The 24,726-nt window shown below is 45.7% G+C and overlaps 4 protein-coding genes across 14 annotated transcripts in view; 2 read left to right on the forward strand and 2 right to left on the reverse strand.

Moving 5' to 3' along the window:
• Positions 1-11,909, forward strand: part of LOC135399141 (protein shifted-like) — a 25,205-nt gene extending 13,296 nt beyond the window's left edge. The window contains exons 2-11 of one of the 3 annotated variants that reach the window (XM_064630874.1): positions 4,429-4,722; positions 5,571-5,710; positions 5,780-5,885; positions 5,954-6,097; positions 6,613-6,717; positions 6,778-6,873; positions 9,470-9,565; positions 9,654-9,779; positions 9,850-9,942; positions 11,370-11,909. In XM_064630874.1, coding sequence (XP_064486944.1) covers positions 4,584-4,722; positions 5,571-5,710; positions 5,780-5,885; positions 5,954-6,097; positions 6,613-6,717; positions 6,778-6,873; positions 9,470-9,565; positions 9,654-9,779; positions 9,850-9,942; positions 11,370-11,413 — 1,089 coding nt within the window. In that variant the 5' untranslated portion in view covers positions 4,429-4,583 and the 3' untranslated portion in view covers positions 11,414-11,909. Of the gene's footprint in view, positions 1-4,273; positions 4,723-5,570; positions 5,711-5,779; positions 5,886-5,953; positions 6,098-6,612; positions 6,718-6,777; positions 6,874-9,469; positions 9,566-9,653; positions 9,780-9,849; positions 9,947-11,369 lie in introns of those variants that run through there. The other 2 variants (XM_064630873.1, XM_064630875.1) reach the window with 2 other exon arrangements.
• On the reverse strand, positions 6,893-14,277 carry LOC135399144 (5-demethoxyubiquinone hydroxylase, mitochondrial-like). Of its 4 annotated transcripts, none has more exons than XM_064630877.1 (3): positions 14,096-14,277; positions 8,069-8,442; positions 6,893-7,265 (listed from the first exon to the last, which is right to left on the reverse strand). In XM_064630877.1, exons 2-3 carry the CDS (start codon positions 8,424-8,426, stop codon positions 6,982-6,984), a joined length of 642 nt encoding a protein of 213 aa, XP_064486947.1. In that variant the 5' UTR covers positions 8,427-8,442; positions 14,096-14,277; the 3' UTR covers positions 6,893-6,981. The 4 variants fall into 4 exon arrangements, with proteins under 4 accessions (XP_064486947.1, XP_064486950.1, XP_064486949.1 ...); XM_064630880.1 differs by lacking the exon at positions 14,096-14,277 and adding an exon at positions 13,387-13,534; XM_064630879.1 differs by lacking the exon at positions 14,096-14,277 and adding an exon at positions 13,349-13,534.
• Positions 11,906-13,054, reverse strand: LOC135399143 (complex I intermediate-associated protein 30, mitochondrial-like). The gene has a single exon (XM_064630876.1). It carries the CDS (start codon positions 12,842-12,844, stop codon positions 11,954-11,956), a length of 891 nt encoding a protein of 296 aa, XP_064486946.1. The 5' UTR covers positions 12,845-13,054; the 3' UTR covers positions 11,906-11,953.
• Positions 13,589-24,726, forward strand: part of LOC135399137 (DNA-binding protein P3A2-like) — a 13,152-nt gene continuing 2,014 nt past the window's right edge. Inside the window, exons 1-8 of one of the 6 annotated variants that reach the window (XM_064630859.1) lie at positions 13,589-13,694; positions 16,963-17,156; positions 17,962-18,076; positions 18,138-18,414; positions 20,575-20,739; positions 22,150-22,428; positions 23,597-23,758; positions 23,859-24,024. In XM_064630859.1, coding sequence (XP_064486929.1) covers positions 16,973-17,156; positions 17,962-18,076; positions 18,138-18,414; positions 20,575-20,739; positions 22,150-22,428; positions 23,597-23,758; positions 23,859-24,024 — 1,348 coding nt within the window. In that variant the 5' untranslated portion in view covers positions 13,589-13,694; positions 16,963-16,972. The remainder of the gene's footprint in view (positions 13,695-16,962; positions 17,157-17,961; positions 18,077-18,137; positions 18,415-20,574; positions 20,740-22,149; positions 22,429-23,596; positions 23,759-23,858; positions 24,025-24,726) is intronic. The other 5 variants (XM_064630860.1, XM_064630862.1, XM_064630863.1 and 2 more) reach the window with 5 other exon arrangements.

The raw sequence follows: 24,726 nt of genomic DNA on the forward strand, positions 1-24,726 counted from the left end.
AGTTCCTGACCCCTTGCACGACCTCTGTGAATGAAAGGGGGCGGAGGGGGGGGGGGGGGTGCCCCGGCCCCCTCCGGCAGATTGAAAACTCTCCGCCTATGGAACGTTTTATATAATTTCTTTTGTACGTTGACTTCGTTATACGAGGCTTTATTGCATCTGGTACGAAGTCTTTTTCTTATGATTTTGTATGTAGGAAATTCTCCATCGTGTAAGTCTGCATATATCTGTCAGAGATTGCATAGGAAGCAATTATGAATGAAGACCCACTTCCCGTCTGCGTGTTTAGAGCACTAGGAGCGTGTTGATCGATGAAATGAATACGTTCTCATAACAACGCGTCAAAACAGAAATAAAAATGGGAACCGAAAAAGAAAACCACGTGATAAAAATAACAGGTTCAGGTTTCTGTGCTTTTCTTCTTCTTCTTTTTTTTTTTAATAGTCAATATTACCACCTTCAGCAGCTTGTCGTTTCAACTATATGTCTATTGATGACAGACGACAGCGGCTATGCCGTGCAGCTGTCGTCTGCTACAAGTGAAAACCGTTGAAGCGACGACGTATTGAAAATGCTGATACTGAATATGAAAAAAAAAAAAGTAAATAAAGGGGGAAGGAAAAGTACAAGGAATACGTATTATTATTTTTAAAGGGGAAAATTAAATACGACAGTTTCGCGTCATGAGCAGTGAGCCCTTTACCGTTACCATTTTGCGACAAGTAGCGCATCCTCTCTTTTCCTCGTGACCAACCTCTGTCTCGGCGCGTCCACGCCGCGCAGCCAAGTCTCAGATGCGACTAGAGTCACTAGATAGGTGCGACCACGAGGACAGATTAACTTCACTTACTTGACTTGATTTAGACGCGTTAGTTTATGCCGCGCAGAATGTGCGAGAAAAAAAAAACATTTTATTTTTTATAAATATTGTAGGCCCCTAAGATGGGACTACAGCTTTTCTTCTTCTTCTTCTTCTCCGCGACAAAAACAAACAACAGCTGGATTTGTCAAACGGAATTGTTCAGCGAACGTGGAAAACTGGGGGATCGATAAAACCCTGGTGCTGCGTAAAAAAAAAGGTGAATAAACCTGCATTACCCGCATCCACTAAACTAGCATTTCGCTACTCTAACTTGCTTAAAGGCATTATACGCAGTTTTCGGCGAGAAAAATACCTGAGGAAGTAAACTTTTTTCACAGGTTCCATGGCCGTTTGACTTTTCACAGACATCGAAGCGAAAAAGGATGCGCTCGTGGAAACCGCGTGACACGCTTTGGGGGAGGGAAACAAGGGGAAATCTTCCTCCCCCGTGTAAACTCATACGAATTTACTTACTCGCGCTCACCTCTACGCATGAGGCCCTTTGCTTTGGAAATCCAAATCCCTTGTGCAAGCTATTAACGTAATAGGCTCAGCTATACGACTTTTAAGGATCCCATAAACGGATATACGTTCTCGCGTATCTCAATTCAGAGGAAAGCAACAAAAACGAAGCCATCGCGAAGTTTAGGTCACTTCGCTAAAACCACTTTCCTAAACCGACTTTCGCTATAACGTAACGGGTCGCCATTTTGCCTGAAACATTATTCTCGAAAACGTGGCAACAGGCGAGGCCTCTCGGGGCTCGCTAAACGGATGAGCTCCGAGACCCGCGAGTTGGAGTCGTGACGTATGAGAGTCATCGTACGTCATCGACTCCGACGACCCACATCAAGAGGAGAGTCGCGGGGAGTCGATTCTCGAGCATCTCTACTCTAGTGTTGAATCCTCGAAATTTAGAACGGGTCACGTGGATGATGTCACGAGAGCCGCGCCGTTTTATTTTCGCCCACCAAGAGTCGACTCTATCGACTCCAATAAACGAACACAACCTATATGTATGCCACGAATTTGCATCATAAATGGCGCCAGGAAAGTGGGCGTGATGGACGGATGGGTGACGAACAGAACACACGAGTCATCGTCTGGCGCTTCAGTTTATAGTCAGTTTTTATGTCGTCTCTCTCTAGCTAGTGAGGCGTAAGTGTCGCTATGTCCGCACCACTGATCTCTCTAGCATACACATAGATCAGTGGTCCTCACCGACATAGCGACTCCTTCGTGCTCGTATCACACAAGCGACATCCCCTATGGTGATTGTGATTGGTGATGTGTGATTGGTGATGATCCCCTATGAATATTCTGGTGGAAGAGAAGGCAAAAACCGCTCAGGCATTCGTACGGTGCCAGGTAGTGGCATGCTGCGCACTTAGCAGATGTCACGTCTGCGTCTTTCCTGTCGTCTGCTACGAAATATCTTGTGATGCGCCGCAGTACAGTGAACTAGCAGACGAGGGACTATAGTTCGCTGTAGTGAGTGTACCCGCAGGACGATCTCCACGGTAGCGCTTATGTGGGGGAGCAGAAAGCTATGACGCTTTTCGCATCTCCCGCTGGATTATTCTGATGAATGTAACTCGGTATCGGTATGAGACAATTCTCTACGGTGGCACAACTTAACCAAAAGTCCAAATTACATCTGTCTGAAAGGTATCGGGCGTCGGAAATATGAAAAGTCGTGCGTTCCCAATTTAACCTAGTTTGAACATGAAAAAAATAAATAAATAAATAACATAAATAACATAAATAAAGACCGCAAACAGAGAAAAGGCAGCCCATTCTTCAATTTCTGTCTTTTATTCATTTACTTATTCTTCAGCGCAAGGGATGCCAAAGTTGTTGGAGACAGCGAAGTAACAGCAGTAACAATACAATACGGTAAGTACTACGACACAGCTCACATCACTAAATGACATATTCACATTGTTCAAATGTAATCTTCGTAATATTTGTATTGAAATTAAAGAGCGGGTGTCTCAAAGCATGAGCTACAGGAAGACACTGCTGACTAATTGGGCTTTATCTCAAGCGGAGAAGTGTTAACTAATGCTATCATGGTGAGTATTTGTGTCTACATATGTGTGCACCATTATAACATTAGCTAACACTTCTCTGCTTGACATATAGCTCAGTAAACTCAGATAAAACTCCGCAGTGCCATCGTGTAATCTCACACTTTGAGATAGACACGCTTTTTAATTTCAGTACCAAAGTTACGAAGAGCATTATTGAAGAATGTGAGTATGTCCTTTAGCGCTGTGTCATAGTACTTGCTGTGCTGTGTTGAGTGTACACGAATAAAACACATTGTTTCTTTGTTAATTACATGAAGCCCCAGCATCTCGAAAATCGTGACCAAAAAATGTCTACTATTCATGCACTCCGTAGAACCTGAACTTCGTATGCCTTGGTGGAATAAGGTCAGAGAGGAAGGATGATGAAGAAGAAACTACCCGTATGCTAGTTCGCGGTATTGCATAATATATGATTAATGGATGAATAAGCTTGTTTCGTGCACCTATAGAAAACAGAAAGATAGAACAGGGCATCTTCTATTTTATTTTTTTTCTCGAAAAAGCAGAGGTGACTGCACCTCACAAATCCAGTGTTCTCCGTGGAGTTGCTTTCGCCAAAGCCAAGAAAAATAACGAAGTTCTCAGGGTTGGACATCTCCTCCCCCTCCTCACTTTTGGCTCAACCCCTCCTCACTTCAGCTCCCCTTTCTATGACTTGCAAACTTGTTGCACCAATTATTGCCGCGAAAAGCAAAGCCCGCCCCCGTGAAGGAGCTGCAAAGGGCAGAAAATAAGCCAGTGTATGCCAGGTCTCAAGGCCACATTCAAGGTGCGCAGGACACGACTGGCAAATGAATCGCCAAACTTCGCGCCATTATGAAGCTGTCTGCAGCCATCACGGGTCATTTATTTTCTCTCCGGGTACGCGTTTCGTTTTTGTGTATGTTTTTCTGCCCCAGCTGGAAAGTGCCAAAGATGTCTTTTTTTTTCTTTCTTCAGCTTGTTCAACTGGCGTACCTGTCAAAGCAGACGAACAGAGAGAGTGTCAGCAAAGAGGACTCGGCCTGTTCTTTTCTTTGCAGACGATACCCACGGCAAACTCGGGCTCTTCATGGTTGTTATTCATTCTCTTCTACCCCCACAGTGTTGACAGGCGACAAATGCGGGGGAGATTAGTGCCGCCAGAAGGAAAGGATTTTCCGTTATGTTTAAGGCAGCTTTTTCTTTTGTCACACACCACGTGACTCCTTCTGAACCTCTGCTCATTCTGGGACACTCACGGCATGACTTTTTGTATTTCGCATCTTTATCCCCCATGTCTAAGGACACGGACAGTGTTCAGAATCAGAAATGGCCTTTGGAAAGCACCATACCTGTCCCGGGTGACGACGTGTGATATGTTCACCGTTTAGCGGAGCGTGTCTACATCGCACGCCGCAGACAGGAGCCCCGAAACAAAAGCAAAGAGCGAGGAGAAAGATGGTGGACGAGTGCTGCTTTTTTGATTGCTGCGTTTTTGAACACTCACCGCAGAAGGGGAAAGAGCGTCGGATTGGCTCCCCGGGCGGAGCTGAGGGAAGAAGACTTTTTTCTGTTTTCATCACAACTCGGCACACGCCGCAGCACCCGAGAACTCGCTTCTGCCTTCGTCTCCAGCGCGGTGGTGCCATCGGCATTGCTCAGCACCCATGGCTCCCCGGCTGCCGGAAGTGTTCACGGTCGTGGTCCTGACAACGTTAAGCCTAGCGTCGGGTCTGCATGCCGCTAAGGAACGGAACGATGACTTTTCCCTTTGGATTGACGAAAAGCAAGTCCGAGAGTTCAGCGGTAAGCGACCATCGCTAATATATCGCGATCGCCTTCTCACTGAGCACGCGGCACCACCAGCTGATTAATGCATGATTTGTAGCAGACGATAATATTGACATTGTGCGCCTTCACTGTCAAACATGGAAAAGTTTCTTTTTGTAAAGGCGTTGCGCAAACAGTTTGAAGTCAGCTGTCTTTTTATTTTTTTATCTACCTTGCTCATGTACAGTGCATTCATTTTAACCATGCGATTTTAGCGCAAAAGCCGCAAGCGATCGTCTGCAACTTCGCAGTCGCTGTCATTGGACGAATGCTTTGTCCAATAAGAGCAAACTTCATGGATCAAGCGGACAGCGCAAAACGAAACTGCTTTCCTTCTCGCGTCCAGGTTTTCGCGTTAGACCACTAATTTACAAAATACATCACTGTAACGACGTAGTCTACTATTTTTTACCTTTTTCGTGCGCCCGGCTTTCAACAGAGCTGTTCCCAAATTGGCGCAGTGATTTATTGCACCTTCTGGGCAACGCTTTAGTCTCCTGCTCAGAGGTAGTTTTTATTTTTTGGAGTTTTTTTTTATCACCCTGCTTAACTGGCTACTTTGCTTTTTCTTGTTGTCGTAGTAGTGGTTTGAACGGAGTTATTTATTATCCCACTCAGCAAAGGAAAACTTTGAGAATTGAGTGGTACGCGCCTATGTGTATATATACTTTTCGCAGCCACTTTGTGGGCGTAGGAAACGATCTGACGAGTTCTTTAAAGTAGTTTCTCCGCAACAGCTGGGTTTTCTCCCGTGCTTGGGTTTCTTTAAAGTACACACACTGCAATCACGGCGGTAATGCGCATTATTTTCTGTGTGGTTACAGGATTTCCTATGGAAATATTCGCCATAGTTAACGGCGTGGTCTTACCATACATATTAGACCCGAACTTTGAAAAGTATTTGCCTGTCATTCCTTCTGAAGTGGATTCTGTGAATTTCACGTGGAAAGCTGGCGAAAATAAGGTATTCACGAGTTTGTCTGAGCACAGTTACAGGTTTTGTTATAAATTGCACACACTTTTTATTTTTCAGCATTACTACTATGACTTTGACGTTCTAGAATCATTTGATGGCTCGATTCTAAAAGACCCTCTGATATCCATTGAAACTAAAGGCAAGGTACCTAGAAAGCCCAAAGGTATTTCCCAGCGTTCCTTTTCGTGTCTTAGTTTTTGTGGTTTAGCGTATACCAATTCCGTGGAACAGTGTTTCAGGTGTTCCTGCCGTGTCTAGGCAATGTATCTGGAACAGCTTCCTTTGGAATCGGATTGCAGATCCAAAACGAAAAAGGTCGGATTTTGTCCGGCACACCACTGAGACTGCGCCTGCAGAAACAATGTGCTGACAACAGTAAGTAACTAATTAATAGAAAAGCATTCTGTAGGGGTTGAAATTAATAGTGGAAAAACATGTGACAACTCAAAGAAGGATCTTCTTTGTGTAATTCCTCCATTTTTCTTCACCTCAGAATATTGCAGGGTGCACCGTTCCCAAAGGGTAATTAAACGCAGTCGATGTCGTTATTTAATGCATTCTTGTCTTTATAAGGTCAGAAGGATAATCTGTTTTAGACGAAGCACGTTTAATCCAGTGGGAGATGTCACATCGCATTAACGTTGTAGCGGATGAGGCAATTAAACATAGAATGACAAACACAACACAAGCCTCACAACACCCAATTGCATACTACTTCAACTGTCATCATTCAATTTCGATTCAATAAATAAATAAAATAAATACACTCACATCACTTTCAACTAATACTTTTAGAACAGCTCACACGAACTTCTTCCATATGGAGCCAAAGAGCTGAAGAAGTGCATAGCAATGTCACATCCACGTCTTAATTGCTACCATTCCCCAAGGTCCCGACCCCGAGTGTGACAAAAAGTGTGCCAATGGGGGCCGCTGCAATGCAAACAAGATCTGCGAGTGTCCAAAACGGTACATGGGTCAATACTGTCGGACAGGTACGTGGATAAAGCAAGAAAGGAAATTAATCAATGTGACTAAATACCATTTCGTTTTAGCCCTCTGTTACCCACAATGCATGAATGGTGGAACGTGCACGGCACCGGGTGTCTGTGACTGCGCAGTGGGATATCAGGGACCTCATTGTGAAGGAGGTAAGAATACACTAAAAGCTTTTTCCGTTTGCATTTTCGTAAATTTATACGTAAAAATATATCAAAACTACACATTTTGCTGAGCATGTACTGACACGAGGCAGACTGTCACACCCTTTCGGCAACCCAGATGGCACCGCGACACCCCGTTTTGATCACTTGCGACAGGAGGCTGTACAGTGGAGCTTGTTCGGCACCGTGCTCCATTCCAATGTCGTGGTGGTGTTGCTCGTCATCGCGGCAGCGGCGTATTACATCCAGCAATTCCGTGTGATGCGTCGGGTTTTCGTCGGCAAGCAGGTCTCGCATCTGATTGTCGTAGTGCTCAGTTATCACAGATTCGACGGCCACCGTGCACGCCATGGCTGCTTTCTTGCCCAGCAGTGCAGTCGCTGTCAAAACACATACAGCTTTAGGAGGGGCCTAGTGTAGCCCTATCTCAATTTATCTCGTTTGTATTCCAGCAGGGCTGTTAAGCATTACAGATGTGAGTGGGTGAGAAAAAAAAGAAAGAAAATAATTAATAATTAAGAAAAACGTTAAAAATTTGTGGGTAATGAGTAGAGCCTGAAGTTTTCAGGAAATATTTCTTTCTAAATTCGGGGGGTAAAAATCGGGTAGATAAAAAAATGCACTAAATTCATGCGAATTCGGGTGAAAAAACTCCCGGCATGCTAAATTCGGGGAGAAATCTGGCTCAGTTGCTCAAACTAAGTGTAATGGTTTGGTACAAACGGGGATGTAACTGCATTTGCTGCTAAACAAGTAAGTTAATGCGTTCCTACAGACATCCCAGTCAGGGGAATTTGCCGGGTAAAAATCGGATTTCACCCTATTGGGTGAACCTTCAATTCAGGGTGCAAATTTGGGGAAGAATCGGGTAAAACCCTAAAACTTCAGGCTCTAGTAATGAGCAATAAACGAAGATACATGCTGCATACATGACATAATGCTGAGCACTTGTCACATACAAAAAGTTGCATGAACATTTTTTTTTGCATGAACATTTAGATTATTCGCTATACATACCGGAGGTGAACGAACCACAGTCAGGTGAGAGAGAGGGTGTACTTATCTGGGGTTACAGTAAGTACAGAACAACGAGAAGTGTTCACCCGAGCTTCGCAGTAATCAATCAGTTAAATAAACCGACTGAAAACTAACGTGAATGAAATCCGACATAACCAACACTCACTCGCTCCGAGCACAAAGCCCGCGACGTTCCACAAAGGCAGCAGGGCCGTGGGTCGGGCTCTGTATTTTGGTATCAGCTGTTCAAATGCCTGCAGGTGCTCCTTCTCCTGTTCCCACATAGACTTAATCAGCGGCCCCGTCTCCGCGCAACGTCCCAGAACCGCCGACTGGCCCGCATAAATGCGATCCGCTCCCAGCTCCCCTGCATGGTCCACCCGCAGTATGCGATCGTACAGGTCGCGCCTGCGCCGCTCCTGCGCCGCAGTAAGTTGGGGCGGCGTTGACGCTGCACACAATAGCCTCTTGGAATAGTTGAGCGTTGATCTTCCAGCTCGCCGAGTATATTGTCGGGGTAACATCCCTAAACTTGTCTACCTGCAGAAAAAAAAAAAAAAACGTGCAAGCAAAACATGAAGTACCGTAGAAGGGTCTGGTGTTGGGCCTGTTAGTGAATGACCTATAGAAGTTATAGGCCTGCATAAAGCAGACGCAGAGCCGCATCGTGTGTGGTTTTTCTCCCATGTCCATGCCTGTTCATCTGGTTTTTCACTTCTACGTGGTGATGCATGTAGTTTTGATGTCGCTCAATAACGAGGAAACAGTTCTGGCACAACCTCGGGATGAATGCGTGTCAAAATATTCGTGCAGCAGCTGCACATAGTTTTTTTTTCTCTTTTTTTTTTCTGCGGGCGAATCACATGGACAGTGGATGCAAAGTACATTATATAGGACGGCTGCTCTTTTGACTTCGGCATACTCTGAAACTTGGGTGACAAATATTGAAAATGTAACTCAGAAAACTGGGGCGTAGAATTCAACAGTACGTGACAAAGTTTTTTTTTCGAACGAAGAATCTTAATCAGTTAACGAGAAAATTTAAAAAAATATTCCTCTAGATTGTGTAAACAGTACTGAAAGAATAATGTTATCGAATTTTTTGTGTGTTTCTGTATCAATGGTGTTGCCAGTGGGGGAGAAGGGGTTACCCCCTCCTCAAATCATACCTTTGGTGATGCATTTGGGAGAGGGAAAAGTTACCATAGAGCCCTTCCCGAAATATTTTTGCTACATTACTGGTCCAAATACACGTTGTACGAAATCTTGATGGGACATCCAAGGATGTCCTAAGGTTATGACATGGCAACATTCATTCAGATTTAGTCACAAATATTAAAAACAGAAATAAAACACATAGAAATTTCTTGAGAATCAAAACCATTAAAATTATATCTATAGAGCAACATCGATATGCAACAAAGTCAGTTAAACCCTTCCGAAAAATATTACACGTGGTCAGCTAATCCGCAGATCCAGTCAGGGACGTGCCTTACTACCACCTGCCGAAGGGCCGTTACCCACATTGACTTTGCTGAGCGGTAATCACGGCACACTTTTGCCACAGGGATCTGCACAGAAAAATGTCTGAATGGCGGGAAGTGTATCCAAAAGGACACCTGCGCATGTCGGAGAGGCTACTACGGTCCACGTTGCGAGTACAGTAGGTTTGGATGACTTTTCCTAAGTAGGGCTGAATGTTCCAGTAAGTCATCGTAACTTTTTGAGAGCCGGTGCCTCTGTTCTTGCAGGCAAGTGCACCATTCCCTGCCTGAATGGTGGTCGCTGCGTTGGCGTCGACCAATGTCGCTGTACAAGGAGCTACACGGGGCTGCAGTGTGCAGAACGAGTCGACAATCCTGCTCTCGTGCAACGAGGTACGTCGCTTTTTTAACGTAGCCAAACGCAGGAGAAGGAACGAACACTCCAAACTGCCTTTTACCTCAGATCATTGTCAGAGACGCTGCGTGCACGGGGTCTGTGTGCGGAACAACCGATGTCTGTGTGACGAGGGCTTCTACGGACGAAGATGCGCCAGACGTAGGTACACAACCTCTTCAAATATGGGCAGCCTTAACAGCAAGTTTTTGTACGACGGATTACTTTTGCTCAACGTTTTGCCATTTTCCGTACCGCACTCCTAACGCAGAAATTCGTCGCGTAACATGCACCTAGCCAATAATCATCCCGAATGGCATCGTTCTCTCGTTGATGGTGGGAGGAGTTACGATGATTTCTACTAAAAGGGCACATGCTCAGTGATTTCCACATGTCAGGAATTGAGATGCAAAATTTCCAGAAATTCTGATCTGCTACAAAAAAGAAAGAAACAAAGGAAAGTTTTTCTTTCAGTTTTTTCCCCAGAAAAAAAAAGAAAAAGATATAATTTTTATTATTGCACAACTTGATGTTCTTGTTGACATTATAGAACACATTATAGGTTAATATAAATTATAAATACAAGTTTTATTTGTTTAGCACACAAATATGAAATAAAAACATTTAGATCATTTAGGTAACTAATGTAACCATTAGCACGATGCTTGACTACAACCAGCAAACATATAAGGTTGTTGTGTGAAGATGCAAAATTCTGGTAATTTTCACTATCTAAGATACTCATAGAGTGGCTTTCTCAGATTTCCTTTGCAGGAAGAGGAGAAAAAATGATAAGAAAAGCAGGGTGTTTCACCTGACATGATACAAAATCACATTAAAATATCTACTTGTCTGAACACTATGGGGTCAGCAATATTTATCTCAAATTCAATTCCTCGCAAATTAAATTTGATAAAAGTGCTCAGAAGTAATGGCAAAATCTCCCCAGAGATAGATAGTATTGACCCCACGACGTTCGGACAAGTAGGTGTTTTAAGACGATTTTTTATCACTTTAGGCGAGACACCCTGTATATAAATTCACAAGAGCTTTTATTTGGTCTAACTCAAACATGCAAATTTTAGACCAACTCGTTTCATATGAATCAGTGCAACAGCTGACTAAAATAACTAAACAGTTAATTTCATCCCGGTTTATACAGTATTTTCTTGAAAGAAACCTTATATTTCTTATTTTTGTCATTGAAATTTTGCAATTTTTTTTGCAATTTTCCCCTGTGCTGAAGAAAAAAACTGGGAAACACCTTTCTTTGTCAATTTTGAGTTTTTTCTCCCGAGGCTTTGAATCTCCAATCAGGGGTGATAGTGGTATTCTATTCTATGCAACGGTTGACCTTCAATGTGCTATGTGGAGTGTAGTACGAGACATAGGCTGGCATGAATGCTAGTGCTGTTTTGAGTACTGAACCCATTCACATGAAACCTGGCTTTAACACACAGATTGTCAAGCATTTATGACAGTGATCCATTTCAAGATCTTATTTTAGTTGCTGAAGCGAGGCTTGGACTATAACAGCGGACTTGACCCGTGTTCCAGCTAGCACTTTTACGAGTGACGTCCTTTTGCAGGTTCACCTAGACAAAAGACGAGAAGGAGGAAGCAATTTGTTTGAAGGCGTGCTCGAACGACACCAGCAGAAAATGCCTTGCAGAGGTGCCTTCTCTTCCTCTGCCTCGCAAGAGTCCAGATTCTGGACAGTGCCAAACCAGTGCCAACAACAGCAGCAAAATATAAAAAAATATATATAGTATATATATTTCTACAGACTGTGATGCTGCAGTGGGTGTGTATGTGTGTGCTCATTGAGCGTGAACTCTAGTGTCCCAAACTGCGGAAGATGTGAAATTCAAAGTCCAACGGTTGCATTCTGTGGAGCCTGCCCCACGTGGAGACCGTAGTGTTATTTCTTCCGTTTCATCAGCAATCACTGCTCACTTCGAGCCAACAGTGAATTCCAATACACACAACAAAATTGAGACAAAGAGCAGAAGCACGCACTCCAAAATCAGACGGCTCAAGTCTACGATGAGATTCCACGCATGTAAATTGATCAGGAAATAAAATTGGGTGCCGCACACACAATGCAAAGTGAGGCTATCACGTATTCATTTCTTGCATTTTATTTACTCAGTTTCTCCACACACCGCGCAAGTTAATACCCGGGTACGTATGCGACCGGGGTCTCGTACATTTCGTACGCAAACTCTTCCGTGTGTGTATCGTCAATGTGACCACCGATGTAGTCTATTTCAAGCCGAAAGGGTCCTGGTATACCGTCACCCACTGTCAAACCCAAGTTTGTAATCCTGGTCCTAGCGATTGGACACTGCTTATCCTGAACACGGCCCTTGTAGCTGAGAAAGAACTTGGAAAACGGTATCTTGGCCACCTGCCAGTAGGGTCCGCCACGGGTGTAAAGGATGAAGTGGTAGATTACGTTCCAAGAAATGTCGAAGGGGCCGTCCATTCCAAGATTAATCATGTAAGACCTGCCGTCACCGCGCACACGGAACAGAAGGTGTGTGAACACAGACCAGTCGTAGTAATCGTCCCTCGCGAATGACTTATATTTCCGTTCTGAACGCACGTTACAGTATCCAGTACGCTTCACCATGCTTCCTTTCGGTGGAGACGGATCCAAGACGCCGGAAAATATTCCCGTTTTTCCGGGTCCTAAAGTGAACTCTGCCGTGCTAAAACCTTCGCCATTGTCCTTGTCGGTGGTAACGATCCACTTGTCTATAGTGTGCTGCTCATTAAACCTCCAGAATACTTCCGAGTCACCCGGATAGTAGATCTTGGGATCGGATTTTACGGCATCTACGACTTCACTCTTCAACATGTGAAATTCTTCTTTTAGGCTTTGCATGCCAAGCTTGACTTGATCTTTCAGTGGGAGATTGTCGGTTGGGTCTTCCCTCTCGTACCCTTCTTTGCGGTCGCGTGTATAGAATAAAGTCCTTGACGATGTAGCGGTCACACATGCAGGCCTAGCCAGCTGGGAGGCAAGCGCACAAGCACGATTCAATAAATGCAGTGACATTGCTGCGCTTTGGTACCTTGTTCTCTGTTACGTTCACATAATGACGGTGACTAGGTTGAGCCGGCGATTGTTACGAAGTAGGCGATTGGACACCGAAAATGCTAGGAAGGCTCAAAGGAGCAAGGAGAAACCGGAGAATTAGCACCGCAGAGCGTTGCATCCTGGGATGCATCATACTGGATCCGAGCGGATAGGAGCTGGCTTCGCGGCTTCATGAACGGATTTCCAAGAACGCAGCCGACAAACCCAAGCAAATGTATCGGTTACTGAAACAGTTGTTACGTCAAATGCACAAAGAGAGCAATACTAAACAAAGACTAGACTTTCATATTGTCGTGTTTGCGTTCAGTTGTAAAGTGACGACAAATGACGAAGGGGAGACAAGTGAATCTTACTGGTGCCATGAAATGTGCGAATATAAAACAACAGTCACGCACCTTTATGTGTTTGGGAGAACCTTTGTATTTCTAGCATGGTGAAATCTTCACACTATGCGAAACTTACGCAGACGTCCAATGAAAGCGTGTTGATCCCCTCCTTACCTTTACGTGAACGGGCGGCTGAACTAAGTAGCAGACGCCCGAACCGGAAGAGATAGCGCTGTAGTTCAAATTTCTAACTTTCATCTTTCAAAGAATAACAAGTGGCAAATCGACATTTTAATGAATAATATGAATCCATACACACACTTTGTTGCACGAAAGCGTTGTGTACATCACCGAGATTGTCAAAACCAGTCAGAACGTCACTTCCTTTTTCATCCTTTACCTTGCTCAGTTCGTCTCCATTTCTATCGACTCTTGCGCATAGATTTAGGCGATCTTTAGAAGCTTCTCATAAATTACGGCGGGTGAGTTCTTCCATTTTACTTTCATATTCGCGTCAAGTGTCACATAAATATGCGATGTATGATGTGTACGCACGAAAGAAACTGCGCGCGAGCCTATACAGTTGCCCGAAAAATCTCGGTCATTCTGCTACATGACATCCTTACCGCGCAGTCGCAAAATGGCGGCCATATTTGCTAATTTCAATTTCTTGCTGAAGGGAGTCAGCAAAAGCATTGTAACAGGAAACGGGCGTACTTTACGTAATGTAGAGACAAGAAACCTCTAATTTTTTAATGTGGTCGCCGTAAAAACACATTTGAGAGCACGGGGCGCGAACACGCTTATTAGGCCTACCCTGAGTCTCGCAGGCATAGAGAAATATGGCGCCGGCTGTGAAGCGAAAGCAGCCGCATTGACTTACCTAGAGATGGATTTACGCTTCCATTCAAGGCAAGTAGCCCTCTTTTACCAAACAACGGGGTCGGTAAAGTAGCATCCTCGCGCAGCGAATAAGTTATCTCGTAATTGCGCGCTCCTGACGCAGGAAAAAGGACGTGTACGGCCGACGCAGCCTCCCTAGAATGCGCAGACGCAATCGCAGACGAACGGAGGATGGCTTGCACCTGCTCAGTACCTCCTTCGGATGGTTTCTGTTTGGATATCCCTCATCCGATAATCACTTCTACCCTCCTAGTGATAGAACGTTTGGTTATTCCCTGTCTGTCGTCTGCAACATGCTGATTTGTCCGTACTAAATAATTACGTTAGATCGCCACAGGAGGGAAAAAAAAAAAAAAATGCGAAAGATCCAGACGGCCGCCATTCTTCCGATTTTTGTATTGGAAATCGTCGGGATGCGGAGGGATCATCCGGTGTTTCGCGGCGTTTTCATTGAGATGCTCGTGACTTTGTTTCCCTCATAATTTACGCAGACATCACTAGCATTCATTTGTCGGTACGAAGTGCGTGGAAACCTTCACGTTGACATTTTCTCTGCGTCAGGATGCGGAGAGCATCTCCATCGGAGATACGTGGGAATGATGGATTCCGATTGATCAACGCCTGCAGTTTGTCGCTGTTTAGCATCACGGTTCCAACAGAAACGCGAAAAATTTGGGATCGATAACGAAGATGTATCGGGTCAATTACAGTAAAAGAAACAAAACGAACGAGAGAAAGAGCGAAAAAATAATTATGAAACGAAAAGCGAAAGCGACTTTTAAAATTAATAATAATAAAAAAATCCCTGTGGTCGGTGATGGGAGAGCAGGGACCTGTTCCACAAAGCGTTTATTACTCAGCATGAAAAGACTATAAAGAAAAATTATAACAAATAAAATCTGGCCACTTGAAAACCAGGTTTCAAAGAACACAAAATGAAACAGAGGACCATCAGTGTTTTCATCACAGTGATGAAACTAGTATTTTGCCTCTTCAAGTTACTGTGCAGGGGGGGGGGGGGGTATATTTAATAGTAAAAAGAGGGGGAGGGAAGGTGCAAAGGGTGTTGCCATACATTTAAGGGTATCTGAGTAAATCACTGCAGGGGGTGCATCAATACTTATTGCTTTCTGATGTCTATAGCCATGTTCAGACAAGCCTTTCCTGTAGAGCATAACTGATGCGGTTTATTATTGTTGCATAGTTTCACTAGTTAACTAATCATCTGCATGCTGGCTTCAGTATTTTTGTATTTACTGGTCTACATAGAAAACGAAAATCAAACAAAAAAAAACATGATCAAAGTGCTGTGTTTCTCTGTTGCAAGTGACAAGTTTGCATGTAGTGCTGGGCTGATGACAAAGAGGAGTAGATTGTGTCCCAGTTGCTCCGTAATGTACTGCTAGATAAATCAAGATGTCTGCCTCATATAGGAGCTTGACAGCTGTTGAAGTACTGCACACCCCTCTCGCTGCCTCCTTTCCTCATTTGTGAAGGCCGTATCCTCATTGGCTGGTTTTCAAATAAGGGGGAAACAAGCTTGAGGTCGACCGTGTGCATTGCCCCATGGTCTCAGCATCTCGTCTTTTTGTATATTTTTTTGCCTGCTCTCCTCTTCTGGTTCACGTGACCACTCCGTATCTTAAACAGAGATGTCACCTCCTCATTATTTTTGTACCTGACGAAATGCAGTCCACTGCATGAAAGCTTGTATCGTAATAAACACGGTAGTTTCAGTGTGTTATTATTTTATCAACAAAAGGAGACAAAGCCAGCGAAGCGATACTGTAAAAGTAGTAATTCTTCGTGACCATCATTTTCTTATCAAAAGCGATAAGTGTACACAAAAAGAAGACTACACGGACACAAGCACCACTTTACCATAGCAGCAATAACAAGCGTAATTTTACGTTTGCCATTTTTTAGCTAAATTAAACTCTCTGCACAATGTTGGTATTTATGCCACAATATTACTGGCATTGAAATTGGAAAAAAATAACATTCATGGATTTGAAATGTCTCAATGTATGCAATTTATTCGAAGCATTTTAGCAAAATTTTTAGCTGCTGAACATCGGCATGGAGTCACCTCTGCTCGTGCACTGAGACACATTGTCGTAGCATAGTACAGTCAACACCCGTTTATCCGGACATCTCCGTTCCCGGAGAAAACGTCCGGATAGCGCGGCATCCGGATGAGTGAAACGCAGTATTGCAAGCTGTCAACAGGCCTTTTATTTATTGCATAAGGCATAAGAAAGTGTCTATGCTCGTTTGCACAAGGTTACTGTAAGTACGAAGCTCTCCTAAACGCTTATTGATTGCACTGACTTGGGCAACATTATTATTTTGCTCGAAAAATGCGAAGGCAGTTCTAAGTGCGTTTCGGGCCTCTGTGAGAGTGTCATCACTTCTTCGTCCATCACTTGCCCTTGCAACCGACAATATCATCAGCCTCGCATTGGACACAATAGTACAGTGGGTAATCCTCTAAGCGCAGCATAGTGTGCTCTAGGCCCTGAAGCTTTGTTGCCCCCGCTGCAGAAAATGTAGGTCGCACACTGACTCAGGCCCAAGACCGCATAAGTGAAACAGGTTGTTGGATACTTTCCCCCAATGGCTTCCGAAAATTCTTGTCCGGATCCGGAAGCTGAAACCCGGATAAATGAGGCAGAAATACACGAACCGAAATCCGTCTCCAACATTTTTGTCCGGATAGCGCGGGATCCGGATGAATGAAGCCTGGATAAATGGGGGTTGACTGTATTCATTTAGTGGAAAGTTGGCTGGACAGTATGAGCATGTGCCATTCTCATTTTTTTGTGCGTGTTCCTTTCCTCTGTGCAGGTAGAAAGTAATGAATGGTTCGGCAGAGCTGAGCTCTGCTGTGCTGAACTCTGGAGTGGGACACCAGTCCGGGATGATGTCTGCAGATGACCTAAGCGATCCCCCTTCCAGTCCAGACAGCCCCTTTGATGACTCAGACCTACTGTCTTCGTCCACGGTCGCCGACGATGTCACTGCGCAGCTCGCAGCTGCAGGTGAGAATATGACTAGAGTGAGAATGATTCCGGAATCATTCCCGATTTAGCAGAGCCCGGAATGGAATTGGAATGGAATGATCTGGGTGCCCCCGGTGGCAGGTTTGGTTTCAACGTGCTGGTTTCTGCCCTCGCACCCTTTGCACCGCACCTGCACACGGTCAAGAGTGAAATAACCTTGTCTTTGTGCTTTTTCCGGTAATTTTTGGTAATGTCAATCTCCTCTAGCACTGCTGGACTTGCCCGTACGGTTACCGGTCCTTTTCTTTTCTTGATGGAAATAACGGAATGGAATTGGGTTGCCAAGGCCATTCCAGGATTGGGAATTGACCATACCTTTTCATTCCGAGGAATTGAAAGGAACGGAATTGTCGCAAATCTCCATTCCTTGGAATGGAATTGGAACGGAATGGGGGACCCCATTCCGCAACCCTGGTCCCGACCAACATGCACCAAGATTTAACCAATGCTGGAGAGCTCTATTCAAATGAAACCAACTGAACGTTGTTTGCACGTAGCATAGGCACCAGTATTTTTTCCATTGTACCTAATTAATTAGCTGACTTTTACAGTATTGTTGCTGAGGTGTCAGCTGGAAAGTTGTAGAGTGCCTCAAGAAATACCCGACAAAAGTGTTCCCAACGACGCGTGCTTTGTGTGTCTTCTTCTCCACCTGGCCGTAACAAAAAATACTACTCACGATTCCGTGCCACTGCGTGCTGCGATTGCTGCTTTTTTTGTCACGTGTCAAGCTGAAGTAGAGAGAATGATGCTGGAGTACAAAAGTACAAATGTACCACCTCAGGTCCCGTTGGAGTGGCAGCCGCAGCAGCCATCGCCACGGGCAAGAAGCGCAAGCGGCCGCACACCTTTGAGACAAACCCCTCCATCCGCAAGCGCCAGCAGACGCGACTGCTCAGGTAACATTTCTAGGCGGGCAAGGCTAGAGGGCTGTCACAACACGTCACGACTGCCATGCAGGAAGTTGAAGGCGACGATAGACGAGTACACGACGCGTGTTGGTCAACAGGCAGTGGTGCTGGCAGTGACTCCCGGCAAGCCACAGCATCACTTCAAAGTTTTTGGGGCGCATCCCCTCGAGACTGTGGTGCGCGCCTGTCGAGGGGTGCTTGTAGGGGAGCTGGAAGCGGCATTGGCCCAACAAGCGCCCCCGCAGGCGCAGGAAGACCCCACTCTGCACGAGTTGCCACCTTTGGTGGTGGACGGCATTCCCACCCCGGTGGAAAAGATGACGCAGGTGAGACCTCTTTCGGTAACTGATCTGTCGTGGGGGATGCCGAAAACCGGGGGAAAGCTAGAGCCAAGTGCTGCTATCATATGACAAGTGTCTTGTAGGTAGTGGTGGCATGCCATGCAGCATGGGAGCTGGTGTGTTGATATAGGAATACTGTATCTATTCGATTACAAGGCACACTGCTATTCCCCAGCTCACGACCTGCTTGGAATCTGACTAATGGCCTACCAAGACTCATATAACATCTCACGGCTGTACGAAACCACAGGGAGGTTCTGCTGTGCCTTCGGAAAATTTCATTGAACTAAATTTTAATTGATGCTCGAGTGTTTGGAGGCTCTATGTGTAATTTGTCTTTCCTCGTGGCTACATCACGTCTTGCCCCAAAATACACTATAAGTGCAGTATACTACAGTACAAATACAGTGTAACTACATTACAAACACACACGAGCGCTTATGTTTCTGTCTCTTCAGCATCCGATTGGCTGCCACCAACGATGGCGTTTTTTGTGGATGTTTCGATGGCGTTTTTGTGACAAACAATAGCTCTAAGTAAGATAATTTTGGTTCCAGAGTGCTCAATGAAATTTCAAACTTTCATCTGTTTTTGTAGTGCTTCTTTATTGGTGGCTGCCATAATATGCTACGACAGTATGTCCCTGCGTATGAGACAAAGAAAAAGTTGGAGAAAACACGTGACAGAGCGTCTGTCCGCTCAGAAAGCAGCAATTAAGGCTCATTCACACATGCGTTTCAAAAAGCGGCGCCGCGGCGCCGTTCGCGGCGCCGCCGAGAGGGGCCTGTCACACATAGCCGAGCCGCCATCCTAAAAACGCGCTTCGTTGTTGTTGCTACATCAAGATCGTACCGACACTTCCAGCACTTTTCCTCAAAATTTACATTGTGAAGCATGTCCTCCGTTTTAAAATTATCGTGAAGCATTTCTGCTGGAATCATCAATCGTTGGAATGACAAACGCGACATAATAGCAGAGAAAGAACGGCAGAAGAAGCGAGACACATGTTTACCTACCGACGACCAACACACGATTACACACAAGTCGTATTTATTTTCGTCGATTCCGTGGTTTGCGCAAATTCCCAGCTCATCGTTGACAGCTCAGACACCAAACAGCTATTGGTGACAAGGAATTTACTCACGCGGAAGCACCAAACATATACACACGCACAAATGACAAAAGATCCCAGCACGGTATCGGGAGGCCCGCCATTGCCTGCCGGCGCCAAAAGGAAGCCACCTCCACCCCTCCGAGCGCTCCGATTGGCTGGATGAAAAGCGTTCGCGTTTCTTCCCTCCGAAGCTGCAGCACGGAGCGGTTCTTGAAAAGCGGCTGGAAACGCTCCGCGGCTCGCGTTTCGCGGCGCCGCGAACGCGAAACGCGCTCAAAAAACGCATGTGTGAATCCAGCTTTAGGGGGCAGACGGGCCACAACACTATGGTGAAAAGGGCGAAGCAACGTGGACCTCACGTGCAGTTGTTGTGGTACCTTATTTGGGAGCGACCCAGTGAGACCGTTCTTTCCTGCATGAGGGGAAAGAGAAAAGCTGAGGGACTGCGCGAAAGGCTGGCCTACTGTCAGTATATTGTGTGTGATATTCTACATGCTACTGTTGAGCCGATTTTTTTCTTTTTTTTGCTTCCTCTCATGTGCATGGGGTATCTGCAAGTGTGTGGCAACATTACTGTGCACACAGAACTCTCATAATAACTAGAAACCAAGGTGGTGAAGATGGGCATCCCCAACAAGTGAGCCGCCATGATAGGTACCGCAGGCCTAACATGTTGCAAACGGTTATCAACTGCAAGCTGCGTGCGCTGTTCTTTCATGTCACAGCAGAATGTTTAAACAGTACAACACCCGTTCCTTACGGAATGGGACGCAACCCAAGCACGCACGATGATAGCAGACAAAGCAAACTCATTCTGCGTACGGAGCCCAGTGGAAAAAAAAAATGAAAACACGACTTGTATTGGATTGGATACCAGGGATGCCAAAGCAGGCTAGCCGTATCTATCGTGGCGGGTTCCGGACTTTGTCGCTGGGAGGAGGCCCTCTGTACAAGCCCTTTGCTCTCCCCGATTGCTCCCTCTCCCTGCTTTTCTTGTAGCCTCTCTCCTTATAATTTCTATGACTGTGCAGGCTCAGCTTCGTGCGTTCATCCCCCTTATGCTCAAATATTCTACGGGTCGCGGCAAGCCAGGGTGGGGCAAGGAGTCGACGCGGCCCCTGTGGTGGCCGAGCGACCTGCCCTGGGCCAATGTACGCAGTGACGCTCGCTCCGAAGACGACAAGCAAAAGGTACAGGTACTGTATGGGTGGCAGCTTTCCCCCTGGGTGAGTGGACTTTGAAGGAGTGGAAGCGCAGGCCGCCTTCTTCCACATTACATACTCGACTAGTTTTGCTCACGGGTGAGGTCAGCCGTGCGTACGCCTCTGCATGGCTGACACGCTGCTGACCGCAAGCGGCAGAACGCCGTTGGTACGTTCCTCGGGAGCCGGACGAAAATTGTTGTCCGAGCATGGTACGTTATGAATAGAGCCTGAAGTTTTGGGGTTTAACCCGATTCTTCCCCGAATTCGCACCCCGAATTGAAGGTTGCCTCTTTAGGGTGAAACCCGATTTTTACCTGGCAAATTGCCCTCACTGGGATGTCTGTAGGAATGCATTAATTTACTTGTTTGGCAGAAAAATTCAGTTACATCACCATTTTTACCAAACCACTACAGTTAGTTGAGTAACTGTTCCCGATTTCACCCCGAATTTAGCATACTGGAAGTTTTTTCACCCGAATTTGCACGAATTTAGTGCACATGTTTATTTACCCGATTTTTACCCCCCGAATTTAGAAAAAAATATTTCCCGAAAACTTCAGGCTCTAGTTATGAACTGTTAATGTTAAGACATTTTAAAATATGGGGGTCACATGAAATGTAATGCCTGGAGTCGAGAAACCTAATAGAATGCAAAGATCTCTCCACTTGGAATGTTCCTTTAGTGGAATGTTCCTGTTCCTTTTGAATTGCTGTCAAGGTAATGACACGTTTTATGCTAGGAGGAGGAATTTCGGCACATTAGTGCCTCTTTAATCGCACTACGTGCAACGGTATCCCGTTACACTTATCTAAACGAGTCAAATGAAATCGCTTCTCTTTTTTTTTTTTTCTGTTCGTCATAGCAGCGTTCAACCACGCTTTTATGCAATAGCTGTCTTCAATCTTGTGAAAAAGTGCAAGGGGCTGTGTAAAAGAGTGCAAGCGAAGTGCACAACAGGTGCTGCCCTCGTGCAAAGTGCACTGAGCCCAATCGAATAGAGAAAATGGTAGTTTCTCACAGACGTCTGCACTGCATCGCAATTTTCTGAGTGTGATTATTGTCTATAAATTGACTCGAGGAGTAAAAACAAGGCCCATCCTAACAAAATCGATTGTCAGCATGCTCCGGTACGATGATAAAACATACCCAAAAACCACCCTACTCGCGTCGTCTGCTCCACGGTGCACGAAACGTTGCACGGACGTCGGAGAAGGTGCAGCATTTTCGTGGACTCGTGCAGCACTCCTGCGGCACTTTTTCCAATCAAATGGTCGAGTGTAGCGCAAAGGCTCACCTCTGCTGAATCGAATGCAGGAACTTGGACCGTTTGCACTAGTTCGCAAGGTGCAGCCGAAACGAAGGCAGCTCATGTGTAATCCCTTTTCACTTCCGCCGTGAAGGTCTCCTGGACCCATGCGCTGCGGCAGATCGTCATCAACTGCTACCGGTATCACGGAAGGGAAGACCTCCTGCCGGCATTCAGCGAGGACGAGGACAAGGAAAAAGTGAAGGCCCTGGCCACGCATGTCACCCAGGGACAGGTGTCGGCCGTGGTGAACGCGGTGGCCACGACGGCCAGCAGCACCATGACAGGAGCGGTTACGGCAGAATCGCTCACCACCGCACAAGGGGTGAGCACCTTGTCCGTCCTTGCGAATGAGGTTTCTCACGAATTCCACGTAAGACTTCTGGTTGCATGCCAATTCTCATCTGTTGAACCACAGTGTAAACTTCTGTGATTGCCAAGAGTACAGCTCCCTATATGTTCATAGTGCTTGTCCAAGTCTTATAGCTGGAGTTTAAATTTGGTATGCTGAATACTTACAGTGATAAACTGATGTCACGATATTGAAAAATCATTAGTGACTAAGTGGAAAAAATAAAATAAATTTAAAGCAAAGTGCCCATGAAGTCGGGAGAGTCCTGAAGGAGGGTGCTGCCCCCATACAAGAGAGTGAAACATGCCCTTACTCGTTTCTGAATATGTGTTGTGTTGCTGAAGTTTTTAAAAATTGTTAGTATTTGTTTGTCACCAACCACATAACTATCCACTATGGTCACCGTTTGGCTATCTCCAAAACTTTTCTGTTCTAATTTGGTCCAGCACTAAATCCACAGCTAAGCCTTTAGAAAAAAAAAAAAAAGAATCTTGTTATAGCATAGGCCAGGGGTTCTCAAACTGGGTTCCGTGGGGAGTTGCCACGAGCACAAGCTACAAAGAACACACGCTCTAGCACGTTACAGCCGCGGCTAAATCCCCACCGGGGGTTGTCCCGGATGTATTTAATTGTTTGTTCGGTGGAAGAAAAATAACTGTGCGCTCTATTATTAGATTTGTGCGATCCCACTTGTGTTCTTTCAAAAGTAGATCTGGCGAGCTGGGTGGGGTTCCTCCAGTGTGCCCGCAAATGTGCAGGGGTTCCCTGGGCCCACAAAGTTTGAGAACCCCTGGCATAGGCAATCGGATGTTTTCATCTTTTGTCTCCTAGAGTCTCGTTGTAGTCTTATGCAAGTCATGCAGTTGTGAAGCACATTTCTTATAGCAAAGCACCAGAGTGGCGTCTGAATGTACCCCAGCGTGCAATGTTCACTTTCATTCGATGTGCTGTAGCCAGTAATTTGAGTGGGATTTTCCTATCAGGGTAGTGGAATATTAGAATTCCGCGGGGCCGGTATCTGCTGGCTTTTCACGCTTTTTTGCAAGTATTCTGGGGGTTGCGGGGAAAATTCCTGGCTGCAGCGACGTGCATTCTGCAATTTTTTTTAGCAGTAGCAGTGACAATGGACTACAGTGCAATATGTAGCGATTGTGCAACGTTTAAAACGTTCTTCCGTTTGAATACCCAGCAGACGCTCTACACGAGTCCCATCACACACTACACACCTACCATGGTGCAGACAATCAACAACCCCGATGGGACGGTCTCCATCATTCACGTGGACCCCGGCAGCGCCCTTCTCACTCTCCCAGACGGCACCCACGCTCAAGTGCGCACGGTCAGCGCCACCGTAAGTACTGACGCCTTCCTCGTCCACGGTGTTGTTGTCATTCAAAGGCCTCTGCGTCGGGTATACAATACAGTCTGCTTGTCTTCGCCATGTCCTGCAGATGGACGGGGATGGTGCACAGAATGGAGCCGCCGTGGCCCCCATCAGTGCCGTGAACATGGAACTGAATAGCGAGGCGGCAGCACGGGCCGTGGCCACCCTGGCCGAGGCCACCCTCAATCATGACGGACAGATCATACTCACGGGGGAGGACGGGACGCAGAGTGGTGAGTGGGGAGAGGATGTGTTTACAACGTTACCATCCGAATGTGAAGACAGGTTTTGGAAAGAAAAGAAAAAAAAAAAGTATTTAGCGTCTCAAGATTAGTACAGAGCTGTCTGAATGTGGTGTTGCAGTATGAGATGCGGTCATGTTGCGTATGGGAAATGGGAGCAATCGTTTGGGGCCCCTTAACACATAGACCAGTATTCGGGTTTTATAATTTTTGAAAATTGGGGGTGTCAAAGATCGGGTTTTACTTCGGGAGCCGTAAAATGGTGCAAAGATATTGCAGTATCGGGCGGAAAATTGAAAAGAATGCTCCTGGCATTTTAGTCGAACATGAGATGCCAAGTGGTTTCACTGAACGTGCAGTGCGTAGCGTTCTCCAGTGCCTGTACTGGTGGCTGAATCTGCACACTGAATTTGGCAAATTGGTCTTTGGGGTTTTTCGAGCTGTACCCAGAATGACGATGACACGAGGTGGGGGTAAAAACTGGTTTCACCGGGTTCAATCCTATAACACAAGGTTCCATGTCTACCATGTTAGTGTGAATGGAATGGATCATTTTGGAAAAAAAAAAGTTTTGTCTCTCTACTGAGCTGTCTGAATTCGTTTCAATACGAGGTACAGCCGGGCTACACGCGTGAAATGAAACTGTGCCCTGTAATGACATGCAGCGAGTTTTGCCCCCTTAACAGATTATGG

Source organism: Ornithodoros turicata, chromosome 6, assembly GCF_037126465.1.
Source record: "Ornithodoros turicata isolate Travis chromosome 6, ASM3712646v1, whole genome shotgun sequence".
NCBI lineage: Eukaryota > Metazoa > Arthropoda > Arachnida > Ixodida > Argasidae > Ornithodoros > Ornithodoros turicata.

Bases quoted from the DNA above. Each gene is read 5' to 3' on its own strand.
- LOC135399144 (XM_064630877.1), bottom strand. From the start codon at position 8,426: ATGTTACCCCGACAATATACTCGGCGAGCTGGAAGATCAACGCTCAAC. The intron at 7,266-8,068 runs GTGAGTGTTGGT...GTGTTTTGACAG, and splicing joins GGGCTTTGTGCTCGGAGCGA to CGACTGCACTGCTGGGCAAG.
- LOC135399143 (XM_064630876.1), bottom strand. From the start codon at position 12,844: ATGTCACTGCATTTATTGAATCGTGCTTGTGCGCTTGCCTCCCAGCTG.